The following is an 18,533-nucleotide window of genomic DNA, read 5'->3' as shown; positions in this document are numbered from 1 at the left end:
TGATGGGTGATTGTTGATTGTTCACACTTATGATTGGTGGACGGCCTCATCCACAAATCCAAAGCATCAATAATTGATCAAATATCAAGTACTTTCCTCCAGAATGACCTATTGCACCATTAATAATCAATAAACTTATACAAAACAATGGTAAAATTTAAATTTTTACAGTTACCCAAATTTTATGGTAAGCAGGTGGTAATTATCAAGTAACATATTTGAAACTTCTTTTAAATTAACCCCTGTTTACCATAATAACCTCCAAATGTTTTGATGCTTTGATTTCAATACACTTTGAGGAAATGTCCAATTGATCTCTGCTTAACTTCCTTTCTTCAGGCCACTAAATTAAAGTGAGTGTTTCATTTCCAACAAGTTTAGTTGATTAATTGAAGCACATTTCAAACCAAATACATTTCACTCTCTTCTGTCATTTTAGCAGATCAGTCGAAACCTCAGATCACTTTGTAACAGTTTTCCTTAATTTTCATTTTTGCCACCATCAATTGCTAAATACTAACAAATACAACTTCATTATTAAGAATCAAGGAAGTAATTTCCCTCTTTCTAAAAGTTACAATAGTTGGAAATCAAGCAGCAGCAACTCAGTTCACTGTAGTTGCCTTCTGAAGGGATATGCAGAAATGTATAGAAAATGAAAATGTAGCTATCAGAAACCAATTGGAAGTTTCAGAACTACCTGCTACTGATCTTGCTATTAATTGAAGCTTGTTACAAAAATGACTTAACAATATTGGGCTAATTTCCAACCATTTCTGACATAGTTATTGTGGTAGGTTAGGGGTAATTTCAAAGAACATCACATTTCAAATATGTCCCACCCACTTACCATGAACTTTCAGGACCTGCAAAAGTGTAACCATAACAACAGTTGTGTTGGTGTATGTCACCAGATATGTCTTACAATCGGAAGTGTGGTGGCAAACGCAGCAGACATGCACGGATGTCATTGTTTGGTCCGGGCATCTTGCCCATGTTCTCCCATCTCTGCGCGGTGGGATCGTAACGATGGACCAACTTTGTGTCACTGTAGTCATCCTGGGTGTATCCACCAAGCACATAAAACTTACCCTCCAAAACAGCACTTCCTGCTCCTACATGTGGCATTGGCAGACATGTGAAGGCAGTCCAGGAGTCGGACTCTGGATTGTACACCTCACAAGCTAGCTGGTCAACAAAATGTATGGAATTGCCCATGGTGATTCCACCAGCTACATAAAGACATTCACCCAGGGTCTCCATGCAGTGATGAGCTCGAGGTTCGGCCATGTTTGCCAGGTAAGTGCTTCCTGTCTCTGGGTGGTACAGGAACATGGACGCAAGACATTGGTCATTGCTGCTCAGCCCACCGGAGACAAAGATCTGTCCATGTAAAACTTTTGCTACATGGGCCCTCAGAGGCAGATCCAAGGGGCAGGCGAAGCTGAAAGAGAAAAAGACATTTGATATCTGAAAATGTAAAATCAGTTCAGTCTGAGACACTCACATAATTTAGTATTTGCAGAAAAGGTTGCAGTGGCTAATGATAATCTGCATTGATAGGGTAGCCTTAAACCACTCTTTGTCACTTAGAATTCTCTTGCTGTTCACACTTATTCTGTCCTTTCATCACCTTGGGGAATTCAATCACCAGCTAGCCCTCTCAGGTTTCTAGCTAAGACTTAGTGGTGGCCTGTATCTTGCCCTGCCAAAACCCTTTTATCTGTCCTCCTGTAATCCCTACTAATTGATACTTAATCTTCAGTCTCTCAACAACCCTAGTTAATTTTCTTTAAAGCATATTTTGATCATTTTTGTATCAGGACAGGACTCTATACAGTCAGCTCTCTGTATAAACTGAGGGTCCGATGTAAACAATGTTTTTTTTCCACTGCATCTGATTTATGTTAATGTAAAGTTTTTAGCAATCAAATTATAATGTCTGGTCAACAAACCAGTCCAGGTGCCTCAGTGAATGGAGTCACAGGTGAAGCCAGAAGCCAGAGACTGCAGTTTGGGACTGCGGTTCAACATTTGTAAGCGTGACACTACTGGATATTTTTGGTGACGTCGTATTTGTGGCAACCAAACTGATTGTTTTGATTGAGACCTGGTAAATCTACAGCCATGTTTGTTGAGACAAAGACATGTATTTTACGCCAGAACATGATGTTTTCCTAACAGTCACCGAGTGGTTTTTGTGCCCAAAGTCATAAGATCAAGTTGAAAAGAGAACCTAGGAAATGTACAGTACTAACAAAGTTACAACATATCTGGTTTGCAGAAACATTGCCATTTATACATTTATTCTAGCAAATGCACTGAGCAAACAATTACTGCCCACACACCTCTCAGTTGTTAGCCACATCTACCTCATATGGTAGGCTATACTCTTGATGCATTTGCTGTCACACACTTTTGAAAATCAATATCCCTTCCAACGTACCTCCAAGAGTTTGCAATGGGGCAGTAGCGTTCCACACCCTCTATATAGTCCAGGTCACAATCACCACCGATTGCATATATCTTTCCATCCAGCACAACCACGGAGAAAGAGCATCTCTTCTCCTGCATTTCAGCTAGGCTCTCCCAGCTGTTTCGAACGGGGTCATACCTACAAAGAATGATAAAATGAGTCAAGGGTAGAGACAATTAAACATGCCTTTAAAACTGTAAATGGTTGTGTTTTGTTGAGATCCACGATTACCCTCTCTCACCTGCAGACAGAATTTAGTGTGTCGCTGGTGCCATAATACTTCTTGCCTCCGAACACGTAAAGTTGTCCTTCAAGTACAGCCACCTCATGACTAAACCTCGCAGTATCTGGCATCTCTCCCAATCTTCTCCACTCCATGGCCTTTCTTATCCCTGTGTGGTTCTGTAAGGAATTCCCGAACCAGAGTTCTCTGCTGATGCTGCGGCTGCCCAAGTCCTCAAAGGTCTGGTCACCTCCAATCAAGACCAGACTCTCTTTCGGCAGATAGATGCGGCACTGACTCTGCGGTGCAGTTTCGTTAGAGCAGAAATCCTCAAAAACTGCTTCATAGAGCTCTGCCAGGCTGTGATCAGACCACATGTTCATAGATTGCACCTCTTTGAATTCTTTAAACGTCATCAGGGGAAAGTGGATGGTTTTCATTAGTTCTTTAGCAAGCCTCAGCCTTCTCTTTGGCTTTGCTTGAATCCATGCCACTACTGCTTTGAATACAACAAGCTCAGATGGAACACAGAGCGAGTGACTGTTCAGGTACCTCAGGAGCTGCTTGGCTGGCAGGTCTTTGAACTTTGACGTGCACGCAACCTTTTGGAACTGCCGCAAGACAAAATCCTCTGCAACCTCAAGAAGATGCGCCATCTCATAGGCCTCAGCGAAAGATGCAACATCGAGGCAGGAGTGAGGATTTATTTCTTGTTGCAGGAAGGTAAGGCACAAGGAGAGGGCAGGTTGGTACTGGAGCTGGAGAGCGGTGGTGGTGATCTCGAAGACACAACTCCAGCTGAGGGGGAGAGCCCCGCTGTAGGAGCATTCAATCAGAATCTGCAACTCTGACGCCAGTTGGAAGGGAAGGGTCACACAGGGCTGAAGGGACTCTTTCATCCCCAAGGTGAACATGCCACGGAAGTAGTCACTGCACACAGCCAGCATGACTCTGTGGACTAAAGGGATGTTGGTAGTAAGGACAGGACAGGAATCCTTTGTTTTCTTTTACATATATCGTGGGGAATCTTTCCATTAGGCGTTGTAGATTAGTTCATTATTGCAACTATTTTAAGGTTTAAGGTTTAAGCAGACATGTATTTGGAATGTATGTTTGGCCGCGTTTGTGGTGGCAAAACCAGGTGTTTTGGGCGGGAAGTTGGGGGCATCTCTAGACGTGTTTCTGGTAACAAAAGAAGTTATTTCTAATGTGATGTTAAAAACTACATAATTTCAAGTCAGGATATCTCCTGTCGTTTTTGTTCGACAAAACTGTGCATTTTTGATGGAAAGTCCTGGTTTCTCCCTTTTTCGAGTTTGTGGCAGCCAGAAACAGATAATGATGGCAGGAAGTCAAGAAATCTGTTGCCATTATGTGGTGACAAAATTGGGTATTTTTGAAAAGTGGGACATTTTCAGATGTGATTGTGGCAACATCACAGGGCATTTTTTAAGAGATCTTGACATGGAGATCTCCAGTCATGTTTGGCATCAAAAACTGGATATTTGCAATGGAAACTCAAGACCTGCCATGTTTGTGGCGAAACAAGAAAATATACCTGTTTTTTTTTTATCAACAAAAACTGGATATGTTGGACAGGAGGTCAAGACATCTCCTGCCGTTTGTGGTGACAACGGCAGTTGTTTTAAGCTAAAATATGATCTTTCCCTAACCCTTACTTTTTTGCCTAAACCTAACCAAAGCATTAGCACAGTCTTGTCACAAGATCAAATTGAAAATTGAACCTTTACAACATAAAGACATGAAAAGTTTCAACATATTGCCAACGACATTTATTCTGACGACTGAGTTGACTTTAATGTCACTGTACTACTCACCATGAAATGATCCTCCAAGAGCTTCCAGAATGACATCACAGCCCACTCTGTCCCTCCACAGCTGCTTGATGGACTGGAGACTGATCATCATTTGATCTGCAGCAGACGGTCTTTCCTCTTTCTTCTGCCCTCCATTTTTTGTGGACTTCTCCTCTTCCTCTTTGCAGAGAACCAGCACCCTGGGGGCACCCAGCGTTTGAGCGGCAGCCTTAATCTGCTTCACAGTATCTTTGTTCAGACATGATATGAGACCAATGTAGGCAAACTCCACAACTGCCTCTAATCCAACATGAGCCACCTCTGGACCCAGAGACAGGGACCACTTGTGGACTCTTCTATCTTCTCTTTCGTATACTTCATTGCTTCTGCTCAGACCTTCTTGGATAAGTGAGCTGACAGCTGCCAGGACAAGGGAGTGAACATGGAAACTCTTACCATCCTCTGTGCTCAGAGTAAGATCAGTGAGAAGGGATGAGTTCCTGAACTCCGTCAAGGTGCTGAATGCATCTGTGAGATAGGCTTTTTTGTAGTATATCTTCACCACATCTTCATCATTGTTGTCTTCGTCGTCGTCCGCTGAGAATGCTGCCGCCTCGTCGTCTGTAGACTCGTCCCCTTCGAGCTTCTCATGGTCATCTTGAAACTCTTCGTCTTGAGTTGTCAAAAATTCTGTGACTGCTTCCTCCTCGTGTGTTAGCTTCTCACCTTCATCTTCCGGTTCTTTTCTCTCTGGAAGGCTATTTTCACTCCTCCACGACTTTCCGGCAGGATCCTCCAGTTCCTCAAGCTGCTTATGTTGTTCCTCACCAGCTCTTTCTTCGCCCTGCAGCCTTTGGAAGTTGTAATAATCATCCTCAGATCCCGTGGAGTCAGAATCTTCATTATCAGACTCAAGTGAACCTGGGAAGTTCTCTTCCGCGTCAACCTCCTCCTCTTCTCGGCTTGTACTTTCTTGATTTTGCCGAATGCTCTCATCCTCAGTTCTCAACTGTTCTCTGAACTGCTCCACCAGGTAATGTCCGGTTTCATCCTGTTCCCGATGCTCCTCTTCCTCATCATCTTCTTCCTTGGCCTGCTCTTTTTCACTGTCCTTCTCCACATCCACCCTCATGTCGCGATCGAACTCTCCTTCTTCCTGCTCATCCTCCACTTCGTCTGCTTCCATCACTTCCTTTTCCTCAGCCTCCCTATTCTCTTGAACATCCCACTCCATCTCATTCTCTGCTCCCTTCTCCTCTTCCTCCACGTCTTCTGCCTCCATTTCTCCCTTCTCCTCCACAGCATCCACCAATTTGTTCTCCTTCTCTCCTTCTACTTCCTCTTCCCCCTTCTCTTTAGCTTCCTTCATGTCACTGTCTTCCTCATCTCTCTCTCTGTTCTCCTGAAACTTTTCCCCTTCTTCCTTCAGTTCCTCTGCTTCCTTCACCTCTTCCTCTACATAATCTGCTTCCATTTCTTCGTTCTCCTCCACAGCATCCACCTCCTTGATCTCCTCCACCTCTCTCTCTGCCTCATTCGCTATCTCTTCTTCCTCTTCCGCCATTTCTTTAGCTTCCTTCATCTCGCTGTCTTCCTCCTCATCCTTATTTTTGCTCGCCTTAATCTTCTCTCGTTCTTTCTCCAGTTCCTCCTCCTCTTTCTCATGCACTACCTCAAACTCCCTCTCCATCACATTTTCTCCCACTTCTTCCACATCCACACTTTCACCCGCTTCTATCGCCTCCCTGTCTTCCTCCTCATCTCCCTTTCCGACCACCTTAACCCCCATATCTCCGTTTTTTCCCCCTTCCTCGTCTGTGCTCACCTCTTCTTCCCCGCGCTCCTTGCTCTCTGCCTCCTCTCCCTGCCCATCATCCTCCTCTTCCTCCTCCTCGTCACTCACCTCCACTTTCGCCCAACGGCTCACCCTCTCCCTCCATCTCCTGCTCCTGTTCTCCTCCATCCCTCTCTTCCATTCCTCCCACTCCTTGGAGTACGGATTAGCTACTGCCATCACTGTCCAGTGTCACTCTAATCTGCTGCACTGATCCCCCTTAATCCCTCAAAACAGTGAGATCACTTACTTTTTTTTTGCACTGTTTATGAAGAAAAAATGCTCAGAGAAAATGATGTAGATCCACTAAGAATCTGTTCTTGGGTCTCTGTTTTGGATGTTGCTGTGGCTGTTACAAGGACCTTTACCTCTTTGGCTGCCTGCAGACAGCAGCTGTGTTGTCTGTTGCTCCTCCCGTGTCTCTCCACTCCAACTGTAAGTGAATGTCTCAAACATCCACAGTGGTATGACGGCCCATGACCAAACAAGCTGCTATTTTCAGTGTACTATGTCACGGGGTAATAGAAATTCCAGACTGCTCTGGCTGTCTAAGACATAACAAAGGTTCATCATGGGTTGATGAGCTAAATGTATGATTTTTTTAAAAACATACACTACTATACACAGGCCATGCAGTTAATCATTTTTTTAAACTTATTCCATTTTGCAGTCTTTCCCTGCAGCGATCACCTCCACAGTCCGTGTGTTGCTACTGTAAAGACTGCAAGCAAGGAATAAACAAGGGAATATTCTAGACCTGGAAGCAGCTGGATCTCTGCCCATCCAACTCTGTGAACCAAGACATCTCGAGGGGCCTTGGCATCTTGATTCTGGACCATATGACTGTGGGATCAGTATTAAATGCCAAGAGGGTCACATTGCTCCTCCACGTCCAAAACAGCGGAATCTGGGTCAAGGATTGAGAGGCTTGAGGGGAAGGAGGAGGCCAAGGGGGCAACAAAACAACACCATTTTACACCTGTCCCCTTTGGTGCCGACAGATAAGCAAACGGCTTTGTAACCTTGACCTATAGAGCAGTTTCACTGGTTACAAGTAGCTGACAATGGACCATCACAAATATGCAGTCTCCTTGTATTACCACATTGTTCAAATGGCAAGTGGATTGGGTTGCATGGGTTGTTAATCCACAACAGTTTGTTTCTTAAGTCCTCGCTAATGTGCTGCCTTTTTTAAAGGTCCAGTGTGTAGGATTGAGGAGGACTTAATGGCAGAAATTAAATGTAATATTCATGATTATGGTTTTATTTGTCAATAACCACCTGAAACCAAAAACTGTTCTGTTTCCTTACCTTAGAGTCAACCTTTTAAATATACGGAGGTTGCGCGTCCTCTTCCACGGAGTCCGCCATGTTGCAACACCATATTTTTGAGTTTCCCGAAATGGACAAACCAAACAGTGACTCTGGAGGGAGGTCTTTCACATATTTTTTTGTTTTGTTTTTTTGCCTTTTTAGCAGCCACCGTGGGGAAGAGGGAGGTGAGGATCGCATTATGCAACCTCACCACTAGGTGCCGCTAAATCCTACACACTGGACCTTTAAATCTAACGATTTACTAAATTGGATTGAACATAAATGCGTCTTAGTAACAAATTCGTGCAGCTGTGGCCTAACTTGTGACCAGAGGGTCGCATGTTCAAGTCAACCAGACCAGCAGGATATATCCTAGTTGGGAAAGTGAAAGTGGTGTACTGATGTTTATTGGTTCAGCCATCAGCCATGTAAACAGGAAATCACTGGTGCACCTGGAGCAATACGATAATCACCAAAAATTGCAGTCAGCAATATATTAAACATCTGTGATATTCACCTATGGCCATGGTTACTTGCTTGTTTCTCCAACCAACAAAAACAGCCAGAGTTGCTGCATAAATCTAAGATATGATTTAGAGTTTTATAACCAGGCATAAGTTGGGCAGTTGCTTGCTCGAGGACCAAATGCAAATTCAAGTCGGTCCCATTAACTTCGAGGTAAATCTTGATCTCGCCTTCCAAATGCTGTTCAATAGCAGCCCTGTGATTTATCAATATCGATAATACAGGGCAGGTTTCTATTGAGATGCTTTGAAGTTGAAGCACTCTGAGTGGGTGAGTTGGAAATGAAACGGGTGGGCAACAAAACACACTCCTACCTGAGGACACAATGACTGTGCTCTTTTCACAGCCATTCACGTGTAAGGCACACACACAGACGCACACACACACACACATTCTCAATGTACATACATACATACATACAGGGAGGCTCAAACAGGCAGACAAGGCAAGTGAGTCAGATCGCTATTCAACCCCACGCAGAAAGCGAAGTCGAATGCATTTAAATAAATTGAGACCTTGAGCCAAATGTTTGTACATTTCGAGACGTTCTGAACTAAATCATTTCTGTGTGTGTCGTTGCGCGTTCGCGAATGCTTTTTACAGGGGGAAAAGTCATAATGTACACAGCCTCCGCACAGCTCCGCCGGATATTTAGGAATAAAATAAAATAGATGACCCAAAACTAACTTTTCTGGAGGTCCCACTCAGCGAAACATTAACGACGTAAGCAGATGTTTGTGTACAGATGTGCAGATGTTTGCAGAGTTCACAGTGTAGAGTCAGTGTTTCGCTCTGGGCAGCAGCTCACAATGTACTTATGAAAAGTCTGTTTCCTCTGCAGTGCTGATTGTTGCCATGGCGATGCACGCAGTGAGAGGAGGAGAGAGTGAAGAGCGCTAACCTCGTTATGGGACCCCCCTCCCCCCCTCCCCTCCTCCAACCCTCCACCCCCCAGGCCCTTTCCTCAAGAGCAGCGAACACTGCCGGGACATGAGGCCTTACTGCATTTTTTCCTCTTCTTCATCAGAGGAGGAGAAGAAGAAGAAGAAGCAAAGCCGTCACTCCTGTTGTTTAAAGTCGTATGAACACTGACATTCTGAAATGTAACCCATACAGGAAAACTTCAGCTAGTAGTTCGACATGTTGTTTTTTTTTTTTCACTGTTGCTGTATTCGAAAGTAAGGAAGCTTTTTTTTGTCAAAATACAATCTAGTTTTATTGAACTTCTATGGCCCCATGAAACACAGAGGTGAACGTACCAAACCAACATGGAAGTACAATGTAAAATTTAAGACAGGCAACGCAACAGGTGGAGAAGAAAGGCTATTAAACATGAATCAAATAACTCATACTACGAAAGCACATCGGTGCCACAACAGAAAGATAAAAAGGGATCAGTATCACATTACAGCATGAAAATATCAGTGTTGTAAAAATGTGTTTTCACATTATGACAAATATTTTCACATTATTACAAAAAAAAGTGTATTATGCCCTAACGAGAAACTTTTTCAAGACCATACACGATTGGTCTTTTTTAAAAACTAAATGTTTAATGTTATGACGTGATGACGTTAAGCATTTCACGTTATAACAACTGGCATGCTATGAAGCATATTTTGATGTTATATTGTCAAAGATCAACACTATGAAAGATGAAAACAACAAGAGTTTGTTGTTTGCAAATACATAAATTGTAGCAAAATAAAGGTTATCATGTTGCAACATGAAATGTTTTTTGTTATAACAATTGTGAATAGTATACTGTTATAACAATACACTATTCATCTTGTTGTATCATTGAATGTTTCATGTCACATCGTGATGACATAAAACATTTTATGTTATAAAAATATATTGTCATGTTATACCAATATAAGTTGTCACATTATAATAAGAAATGTTTTATGTTATAACAACATAAATAGTTGTAGTTATAACATATACTATATACCTCGTAATGACATGAAACACTTTATGTTATAATTTTTCAGAACATAAAACGTCCCATATAGCATTATAACTTGTTATATAACATGTTATAGACTTCTTATAATAATATTCTGTTCATCTTGTCATAACGTTAAATATTTCATGTTACACGATACACCATGATATTGTCATGTTATAAATGATAATTTGATGATGATAACAAGATAAATAGTCTATTGTAACAACAACATCGTTATAACGATATACTATTCATCTTGTTATAAAGTTAAATGTTTGAAGATATTGTTATGGTATAACAACATATTTTGACGTTATATAAGCAAAGACAAATACATTGTTATTGATAAATATATTCTTATAACAAGTAAAGTTATTCATTATAAAGTTTTTTTCTGATATATAATAATCTGAAATCTTGCTATAATAATTGTTGTATAAACAATATAACAATAAAACGTTCACGTTGTAAAGTGACGTCGATCCGCTTTCCTTTTTCCTGCCGTGGCAGCGACATGGCGCCATATTATACAGAACAACCTAAAATTTGAAATCAACATTTTTCTACAAGGATGCAAGCAAACTTCAGTGTGGTGTGAAAAAAACAAAAAACTTTAAAAACATACAATAACAGCATAACATCAAACACATAGTACAGAAGAGCCACAGCACAATGGCTTTGTCCAATTACTCCCCATTGGAACAAGTAGCGTGACTGATTGTCTAGCTTACTTTTTTTTTCTTAAATAATAATTCATAAATAGAAAACAACATAAATATTATTAAACATGACAGAAATGTCTAAATTGCTTTAAGATAATTAAGTTTCACTAAAGCTCATACTATCTTGAGGTCGGCTTATTTTTCACTAAAAAACATACACGAGTGAAGCCAGGAAAGAAAAAAAGAAGAAGAAGAAGGATCCACCTGTTTCTAAATCAATCTGCAGCGAGTAAAGTAATACATGTAACCCGACTTTATTAAACCAACAGATGTGCTGTGGATTATACACGACGGGCGGCTGTATCTGATCTCTCCCTGCTATTGCTTTTAAAATTAGATCGTGCTCTATTTTAGAAGTCCCTGCATTCGTAAAAGTGTTTTCATTCAAGAGATAAAGGGCGAGGGCCAAGAAAGGTGACGACAGTGCCGAGGAAATAGGAAATGGCAAGTTAAGATGCCGTGGTAGGAAACAGGAGAATTGCATAGTTCAGCAGCTTCATCTTTTTTTTTTTTATTTCTTTCCGCATTTTTCTATCGAGTCTGCTATTTTTTCCTTTCTGAGTGTTACCTGCACAGCCCTGAAACCTCCCCCCCCCACCACCACCACAACCACCCACCCACCCCCCTACGTATCACTCCTGTGGCTCGTTAGAATAAGGAGCGAGACGAGAGGTCTATTTATACCGACGAGGGGGTGAGAAAAGTGAGACGGAAGGTGAGATTTTATGAGGCAAAAAGCTCCGAGTCGATGTTGTTTTCCAGCTCGAGCAGGGTTCTGGATGTAAAACGGTCAGAGAGGCGGTGGAACGTGAGCTGGCACCTCAGATGGTTCTCATCAAACCCCTAAAAAAGGATAGCGGCCCCCTAGAAAATCAAGCTGTTTGTAATCTGTCCACGACGTGTTCCAGTATATTCTGGGAGGAGAAAACACAACATAACTCTAAAATACAGAGGGTCTATTCAGAAATCTTTTAAAGGGACAGTTCGCCAAAAAACTAAAAATCTGTATGTTTCCTTTTACCTGTTGTTCTGATCATCGAGCTACTGTAGATTGTTCTCCCTTTATGGAACTGCTCAAAACAAAAGTCTGTGTTTTATTGTGAGGGATCAAGAGACATCTCCAAAACTCAGCAACTGGCATCAAAACCATCTAGATACACGTATAGCTCTACAGATAGGAAGAAAAATGTGCATTTCCGATTCTTTGGTGAACTGTCCCTTTAAGCTAGCCCACTATGTTTGCGTAAAGCAACATATTTTTGCCGCCGCTTTGTGCTATCCACTACAATTTTGGAATGAAACTGTCCTCTTGGGAAAAAAATAAAAAGGTAAACGCCGGGTCAAGCTCTGGCCCACGGGAGAAAGAAAGACATGATGACGATGACGAGGGAGAGGGAGAGGGGCAGCAGGAGGAGGAGAATGAGAGGGAGGGGGACGGAGGACGGCCACAGGGACGTGAGACACCTTGAGCCTCGGGGAACCTCCGCCATACTCTTCTGCCCCTCAACGTTTGGCCGGCAGATGACCAGTGGCCGGACCTGTGATATGCTCTCCTGGAGGACGGAAAGGAAAGAAACATGATATTGGCTATCACCTAACAAAATATTAAATCACCTGAGGTATATTAACACTTAATCAAAAGAGCCACCACATGAAAACACACATTGAATTTTGCTCCTAATGTCTGAAAGTAAAGACATTATCATGAATAAAAACTTTCCATCCTATTTCTTCTGGCAGCCGTGCTTAAACGCTGAGAATCTCTCCTCTCAGGCTTCTCTGCCGTATTAAAGTTGTTTAATTAGCCTTTACATCTCTGTGCTTTTACCTCCAGTATGGTCCTGCTGTGCGCCCTGTCAGGACTGAGCCTGAGGTTCCAGCGGTGCGACCTGTGGCTCCTCCCGCCGTCGTCTTCGCTCTCGGTGGTGTCCTGCCGAGCCACCCTCGGGCGCTTGCGCCGCCGCGAGCTAATTCGCTGGAGAGAACCCGGCTCCTGGAGTCTGAGTCCGATCAGGGGTTGAAAGGCACAAGGTCAGGCGACTATGAGGGGAGAATTACAGCGATTGTGCACGTGTTAATGTATGTGTGTGCACATCGAACCTGCAGTCTGTGTCCTCTATATCAGCATCTGCATCGCTTTCCCCCTGAGGGTCGGACAGAACGCACTCCTCCTGCAGGGAAACGAAACAGATAAGATATATAATATGTTATCAAAAGACAAATATATAACGTGCTTGATGACCAATAATTTCTTTTTGTGAAGAATGTAAAAGCCTTTCACACACACAAACATCGTCCATGATAAACAGGGAGCTTTTATTTTGTAGTTGCTGTATGAAAGCCTCCAGTGAGTCATCATCGACCGCCACTCTTTGTAAGAACCCAACACAACACTAGATGATGGCATTTTTCTGTGTGAGTGTTTTTCCATGTGTCACTTTTGGTTACCACCATTGTTTCTGAGCGTCACTCAGCTGACACCTCTACACATGACTAATGAGCTCAAAGACATCTAATGTGGTGGTTGCTTTCCATTTCCTGGTTGTCTTTAGTCGCTCACATGCAAATATAATTACTATCATCCACGCGCTACCGCTAACTGATGAGCACTGTGTAGACACAGGGAGGAATGTTACTCTCCCTCATTGACTCACTCAGTATCATACAGTACATTCAGTCTTATGAACCAGAGTGTGTTTATAGATCTGAATATATTACTTATTGACTTGTACTTATTAATCAAGTTATATAATAATATATAATTATATATAATAATACTCTTTTCCAATTTATGGTATTTTATTGCTGCAAAGTTTATTGACTGTGTCTCAATTATATTGAACATTTGAGAAGTTTGGCTTAAATGGACAAAACAGACAAAACATACATATATATGTATGTATATATAAATATATGTATGTATATATATATATATATATACACACACACACAAACACATATGTTTATATATATGAACTGTTATGTTATATATTTTATCTTGAGGAAAAAGGGTAATTTCTAAATTAACCGGAATATCATGTTAATTCTCAAGTCAGTGCAAAACTGCTCCGTAATATACTGTTTACTTTATTAATTCAATACTGACGGGTGAGATTTTGCACTCAGTAACTTACATAAATATTTACATATCGGACGATTGCATTGTGGAATTTTTAGCAATGAACGCTGCATTTTTGTCTTTGTGGAAAATGACCAATTTGAGGCCAAATGTTAAGCATCAGTGTTACTGTTACAATTAAGACGATCACAGGAATATTAGACATTTTGGCAATTATGCTCATTATTATATATTTATTTTTTGCTGCAACCAGGAGACAGTTAGCTTAGCTTCGGTTGGCACAAAGACTGGAAGGGGGAACAACTAGACTAGCTCATTCAGAAAAAGATTAGTAACACTTTAAAATAGCCATCAATCATTAATAAATGGTAAGTTTATAGTTAATTAAACTTAAGTTAACATACAGTGAAATGCTTTATTACCATTTATTAAACAGTTCTAAAGGATTATAAACATCACTTGAAACATTACAATAAACTATAGATGATTTATAAAGCATTTGATTGCTTGTTAACAGTAAAAATAACTGTCAACTTAAGTTTAATTAACATAAATATAACATTTATTAATGATGGTTATTATAAAATGTTACCAAAAATCTGCAACAAAAGCTGCTTTGTGGTTTTACAACCACATTACGAGTTCTTATTGGCTTAGCTAATCGTTTCCCGGCTGTAGTTTCATATGTAATTCTGTTATATGGGTGGTATTGACAATCACTGGTCATTAAACATTGACAACATCACAAGACTCCTACCAGTTCTATTTCAAATAGTAATATGACTTCTGTGCAATGTTGTGTCATTTGAAACTGCCTTTTTTCCCAACAAGAAAACTATATTCGGAGGTGAAACTTCCAGTATTTTAGTTTTTTGGAGCCATAATCATATCAGTAGCATCGATGTCAAAACATACCATCAGTTGGAGTCTGCATTAAATGAACCCAGGTATTACTCATGTTTGCCTCACATGCTGGAACCTTGAAACGGGCTTACAAAACCGCTGCAGCCTGCCAAAATAAAAGCCAACACACAAACAAACAAAAAAAAAACCTACCTCTGTGCCGTATCCCTCGGAGTACCTGGTTATCATTACTCTGTTTTTACCACAGTGTTCACACAGGAGCGTGTCCTGAGCAGACGGAGAAAAAAGACACGGCGTTAAATTGTTTATTAAATCTTAACAAATGGACACCACGGAACAGAACATACAGTGACGGACAGCGGCAGGGACACAGCGAGGTCAGTGGGGAAGTTAAAGGCATGTATTTACAGCACGATTACAGATAAAGGAACAATCTGAGCGGCGGACAGCCACAGACACTTAAGTGGGAAGCCTGAGCACTCACCGGCGTAGGCGTGTGTGCTTCTGAATAAAGTGTACAGGGACCGGCCTCGCACAGACACACTACATCCACCTCGCCGCAGCTCGCCCCCATCTGAGACGAGCGAGACAAAGACAAAAGAGAGGGTAAACAACTGTGATCTGTTGACTTGTGAGAAGCTCCCTCGTCCCTTTTATCGTCAGCCAGCAGCACATTAACAAAGTCGGTTGAAAGAAAAAAAGAGGAGGGACGGACGCCAACTTATATAATGTACGGCAGCAATCGTGAAGAGTGAAGGTGGAGACGTTCCTTTTGGCTTTTCATGATCGATTAATCTGCCAGTTCCTTTTCATGAGTAATCGTCCACTCCTTCACATTGATTTATTTGTCAAAAACCCAGAGAATCTTCATTTACTATCACGTATGATACAAAAAAAGCAGGAAATCCTTACATTGAGAAGCAGGAACCAGCAAATGTTTGACAATTTTTTGCTCGAAAGAACGACCGATTCATCCAATGTTGAGAATAGTCGATCGTCTGGTCGTCGCAGCTCTGCACGTCGCGGGCAAAAAGCCGTCCTTCGTCCCTCCCGTCGTCGGCTCGGTGGTGAGATTTTAACCTTCACCCACCCACTCGCCTTTCAAACCGCTCAAAAAAAGTGGAGGATGGTTAAGTTACGAGGGCTGACAAATCTGTGTGACTCAGTCATAGAAGTAAATAACATCCGAGCTATAACTAACAAATAAAAAGGTGGTTTGTGTCCCGACCACCGAATGTTCTAGTTGGACAATCTGTGTCAGGAGCTGAAACGATAAGTCAACTAAATGATTAGTCGATCGCCAGAAATACATCGTTCTAGCATTGAGGTAATTTCTCATTCAGAAAAATGGCAGCGAACGCCCTTTTCAGCCCCTCAAATACAGATTTCCTGCTTTTTTTTTAACTGTTTTTTGATGAAACTGGGATTTTATATACCAAACCACAAATCACTTAATCTCGAAAACATTGATGCTCTATTGGAAAAAATTATATCTCGTGCGGCTTTGTGAAAATCTAAATGTGATTCCAAGCCTGCTGCTTTTTTATATCGTAGGCACATTCCCCCCCCCCCTCCTGTGGTAACGCAGGTAGCACGGCTATAAATAAACGACCTCACCTCACAGTCATTGTCAGACGTCTCTCCGGAGGAAAAGAGGCCGTGGGAGTCAGATTCCCTCCGCAGCATGACCTCTGACCTGGCTCACGCGCTCACATTGACCTGCCGGGGCGCAAAGACGTCAGCTGTTAACTAGACATAGAAGGATTGATGTTAAGGACGCTTGTTTATTGTTTTTTACGTATATAATGAATTTTTTAGTAACAGTTATAGGACAATCTTAGGGCTGCGGAACACATTGATGTTATATCATTGTCATGATATGAGACTATTCGTCTTACATTTTGGATGTCGTTATATGGTGATATAGTGTTAACGTTGTTATTCCATAGTCAGAAAAGCTGCATTATAATAAAGTGATGTCATTTTCTGAACTCACAAAACTGCTCTACTTGTCCTAAAACATGCCTTTAGGGTTTCATTCATCAAAACATTTCATTGTGTTAATATTTTGTACCAACAGTCTGACTGTTGCAATACTAATATGGAGGTATTAGGTAAAAAAGAAAGTGTGATATTTGATTTTATCCCTCAGGTTCTTTTGAGGAGATTTCAAAAGACTTTTAACATTAGTAGTGGTTAAGTTAAGTGATTTTTAACAGGAATTGAGTCGCAAATACATGTTTTTCTTCATTTAAATCCCAGGCAAGAATAAATTGTGATAACCTCAATAGTATTCAAAAGTGAGGAGGACCAGTGCACCATATTTAGTTGCATTTGGCAGATTTTTGGGAGAATGTATAACCAAAGTCAATACCTACAACTTCTAAACCTTTCATAATATCCATATGACTGATGATTATTTATCAAAAATCTCATTGTGTTAATATTTCCTGAAAGTACCAATAGTCATCATATCATTTTGGGCTATAATGTGCAATACTGATATTGAGGTATTTGGTTAAAAACATTGTGATGTGCTTTACTTTCTCATTTAGGTGCACCAGTGCAGAGTTTAGGAGCAGCCAACAATACATCTTGATTTGAATCCTTTTGATTGCAAACAGAATAAAGCTGTGAATAATAAACTAAATTGCATGCAAACGATATTGCCATAATCCTCTATATGTCATTGCTTACAAATTAGAAACCCTTTATAAAAGGGAAGTTGTTCAAAAAATTTGACTTTTACTATATACAGATATATATGTTTATATGTATATATACACTTATACAAACATATATGTGTGTACATGTATATATCATGCATATATCATATTTATATATATATATATATACACACACACACACACACATTTAAACATCTAAAACTGTATATAGTAAAAGTCAAACATTTCGACTTCAAGACTAAAAAGTCCTTTTAAGCATTTCTTATTGTTACGTTTTACTAATATTATCAATAAGTCAGTAAACACATCACAGATTTCCCCCCCAAAAAATCTAGATTTAATAAAAGTAAAAGTAATGTTTGGGAAAACAAAATGGTCCACAGAGGAAGTGAAAGGATATAGTTATAGTCTATAGGTTGTTTTAAAATAAATAAATAAATAAATGAACGAAAGAAACAGCCTTTCATGCTCAACAATTGAAGTTATTTAACTTTTTTCATTGATAATTTCGGTAAACATCCCCCTGCAGCTGTGCCAGTAACAATGGTGCATAACTGCACTTGACCCTGTGAATAAATTCGTGTTGTTTCAGAGAACACTTGCTCCGGATGATGCTGTCTGGATCGTGCTGTCACAGATTTGTCATCACAGCCGCTCCACTGTAACATCTGCTCGCCACTGTCCGCACTCACATTACGTAATGGCCTCCGACAGTCAGCGTTAAGTTTTCGGATGAAGATGCGAGGGGAGAACAAGCTGTCACCGTCCAGAAACCGTGTCTCCTCATGACGTCAGACACGTCAAATTAACACCACACACACGCGCGCGCGCGCACGGAAAGCGCAGAAAAGTCTGGATTTTAAACCATAAAAAGATAGAACAGAGTGACCCGCTTTACCTCAAACGCATCCTGTCCGCGGACGTGGGATGAAGCCATGAAGAGTGTGCAGGGTGGTGCGTTCAGGGGACGAGCAGCAGGACGCGGCGGTGCTTCTCATCGTGGCGCGGGGAAGCCATGAGCTCGCGCTGCTGCTGCTGCTG

At 41.1% G+C, this 18,533-nt stretch overlaps 2 protein-coding genes across 3 annotated transcripts; both read right to left on the bottom strand.

Annotated features, from left to right (window-relative positions):
- Nucleotides 1–329: 329 nt before the first annotated feature.
- On the bottom strand, nt 330–6,884 carry LOC115589527 (uncharacterized). Its single transcript, XM_030430466.1, has 4 exons — nt 4,538–6,884; nt 2,718–3,657; nt 2,447–2,614; nt 330–1,444 (listed from the first exon to the last, which is right to left on the bottom strand). The coding sequence occupies exons 1-4, from the start codon at nt 6,528–6,530 to the stop codon at nt 922–924; spliced, it is 3,624 nt and encodes a 1,207-aa protein (XP_030286326.1). The 5' UTR covers nt 6,531–6,884; the 3' UTR covers nt 330–921.
- A 4,606-nt stretch (nt 6,885–11,490) lies between these two features.
- LOC115589588 (uncharacterized) lies at nt 11,491–18,528 on the bottom strand. 2 transcript variants are annotated; one of them, XM_030430571.1, is made up of 7 exons: nt 18,391–18,528; nt 16,423–16,524; nt 15,290–15,379; nt 14,998–15,072; nt 12,963–13,033; nt 12,691–12,862; nt 11,491–12,415 (listed from the first exon to the last, which is right to left on the bottom strand). In XM_030430571.1, exons 2-7 carry the CDS (start codon nt 16,489–16,491, stop codon nt 12,203–12,205), a joined length of 690 nt encoding a protein of 229 aa, XP_030286431.1. In that variant the 5' UTR covers nt 16,492–16,524; nt 18,391–18,528; the 3' UTR covers nt 11,491–12,202. The 2 variants fall into 2 exon arrangements, with proteins under 2 accessions (XP_030286431.1, XP_030286432.1); XM_030430572.1 differs by lacking the exon at nt 16,423–16,524 and having other exon boundaries at nt 18,391–18,493.
- Nucleotides 18,529–18,533: the final 5 nt, after the last annotated feature.

Source organism: Sparus aurata, chromosome 10 (assembly GCF_900880675.1).
Source record: "Sparus aurata chromosome 10, fSpaAur1.1, whole genome shotgun sequence".
Classification (NCBI taxonomy): domain Eukaryota; kingdom Metazoa; phylum Chordata; class Actinopteri; order Spariformes; family Sparidae; genus Sparus; species Sparus aurata.
This window is presented reverse-complemented; position numbering and strand designations above follow the sequence as displayed.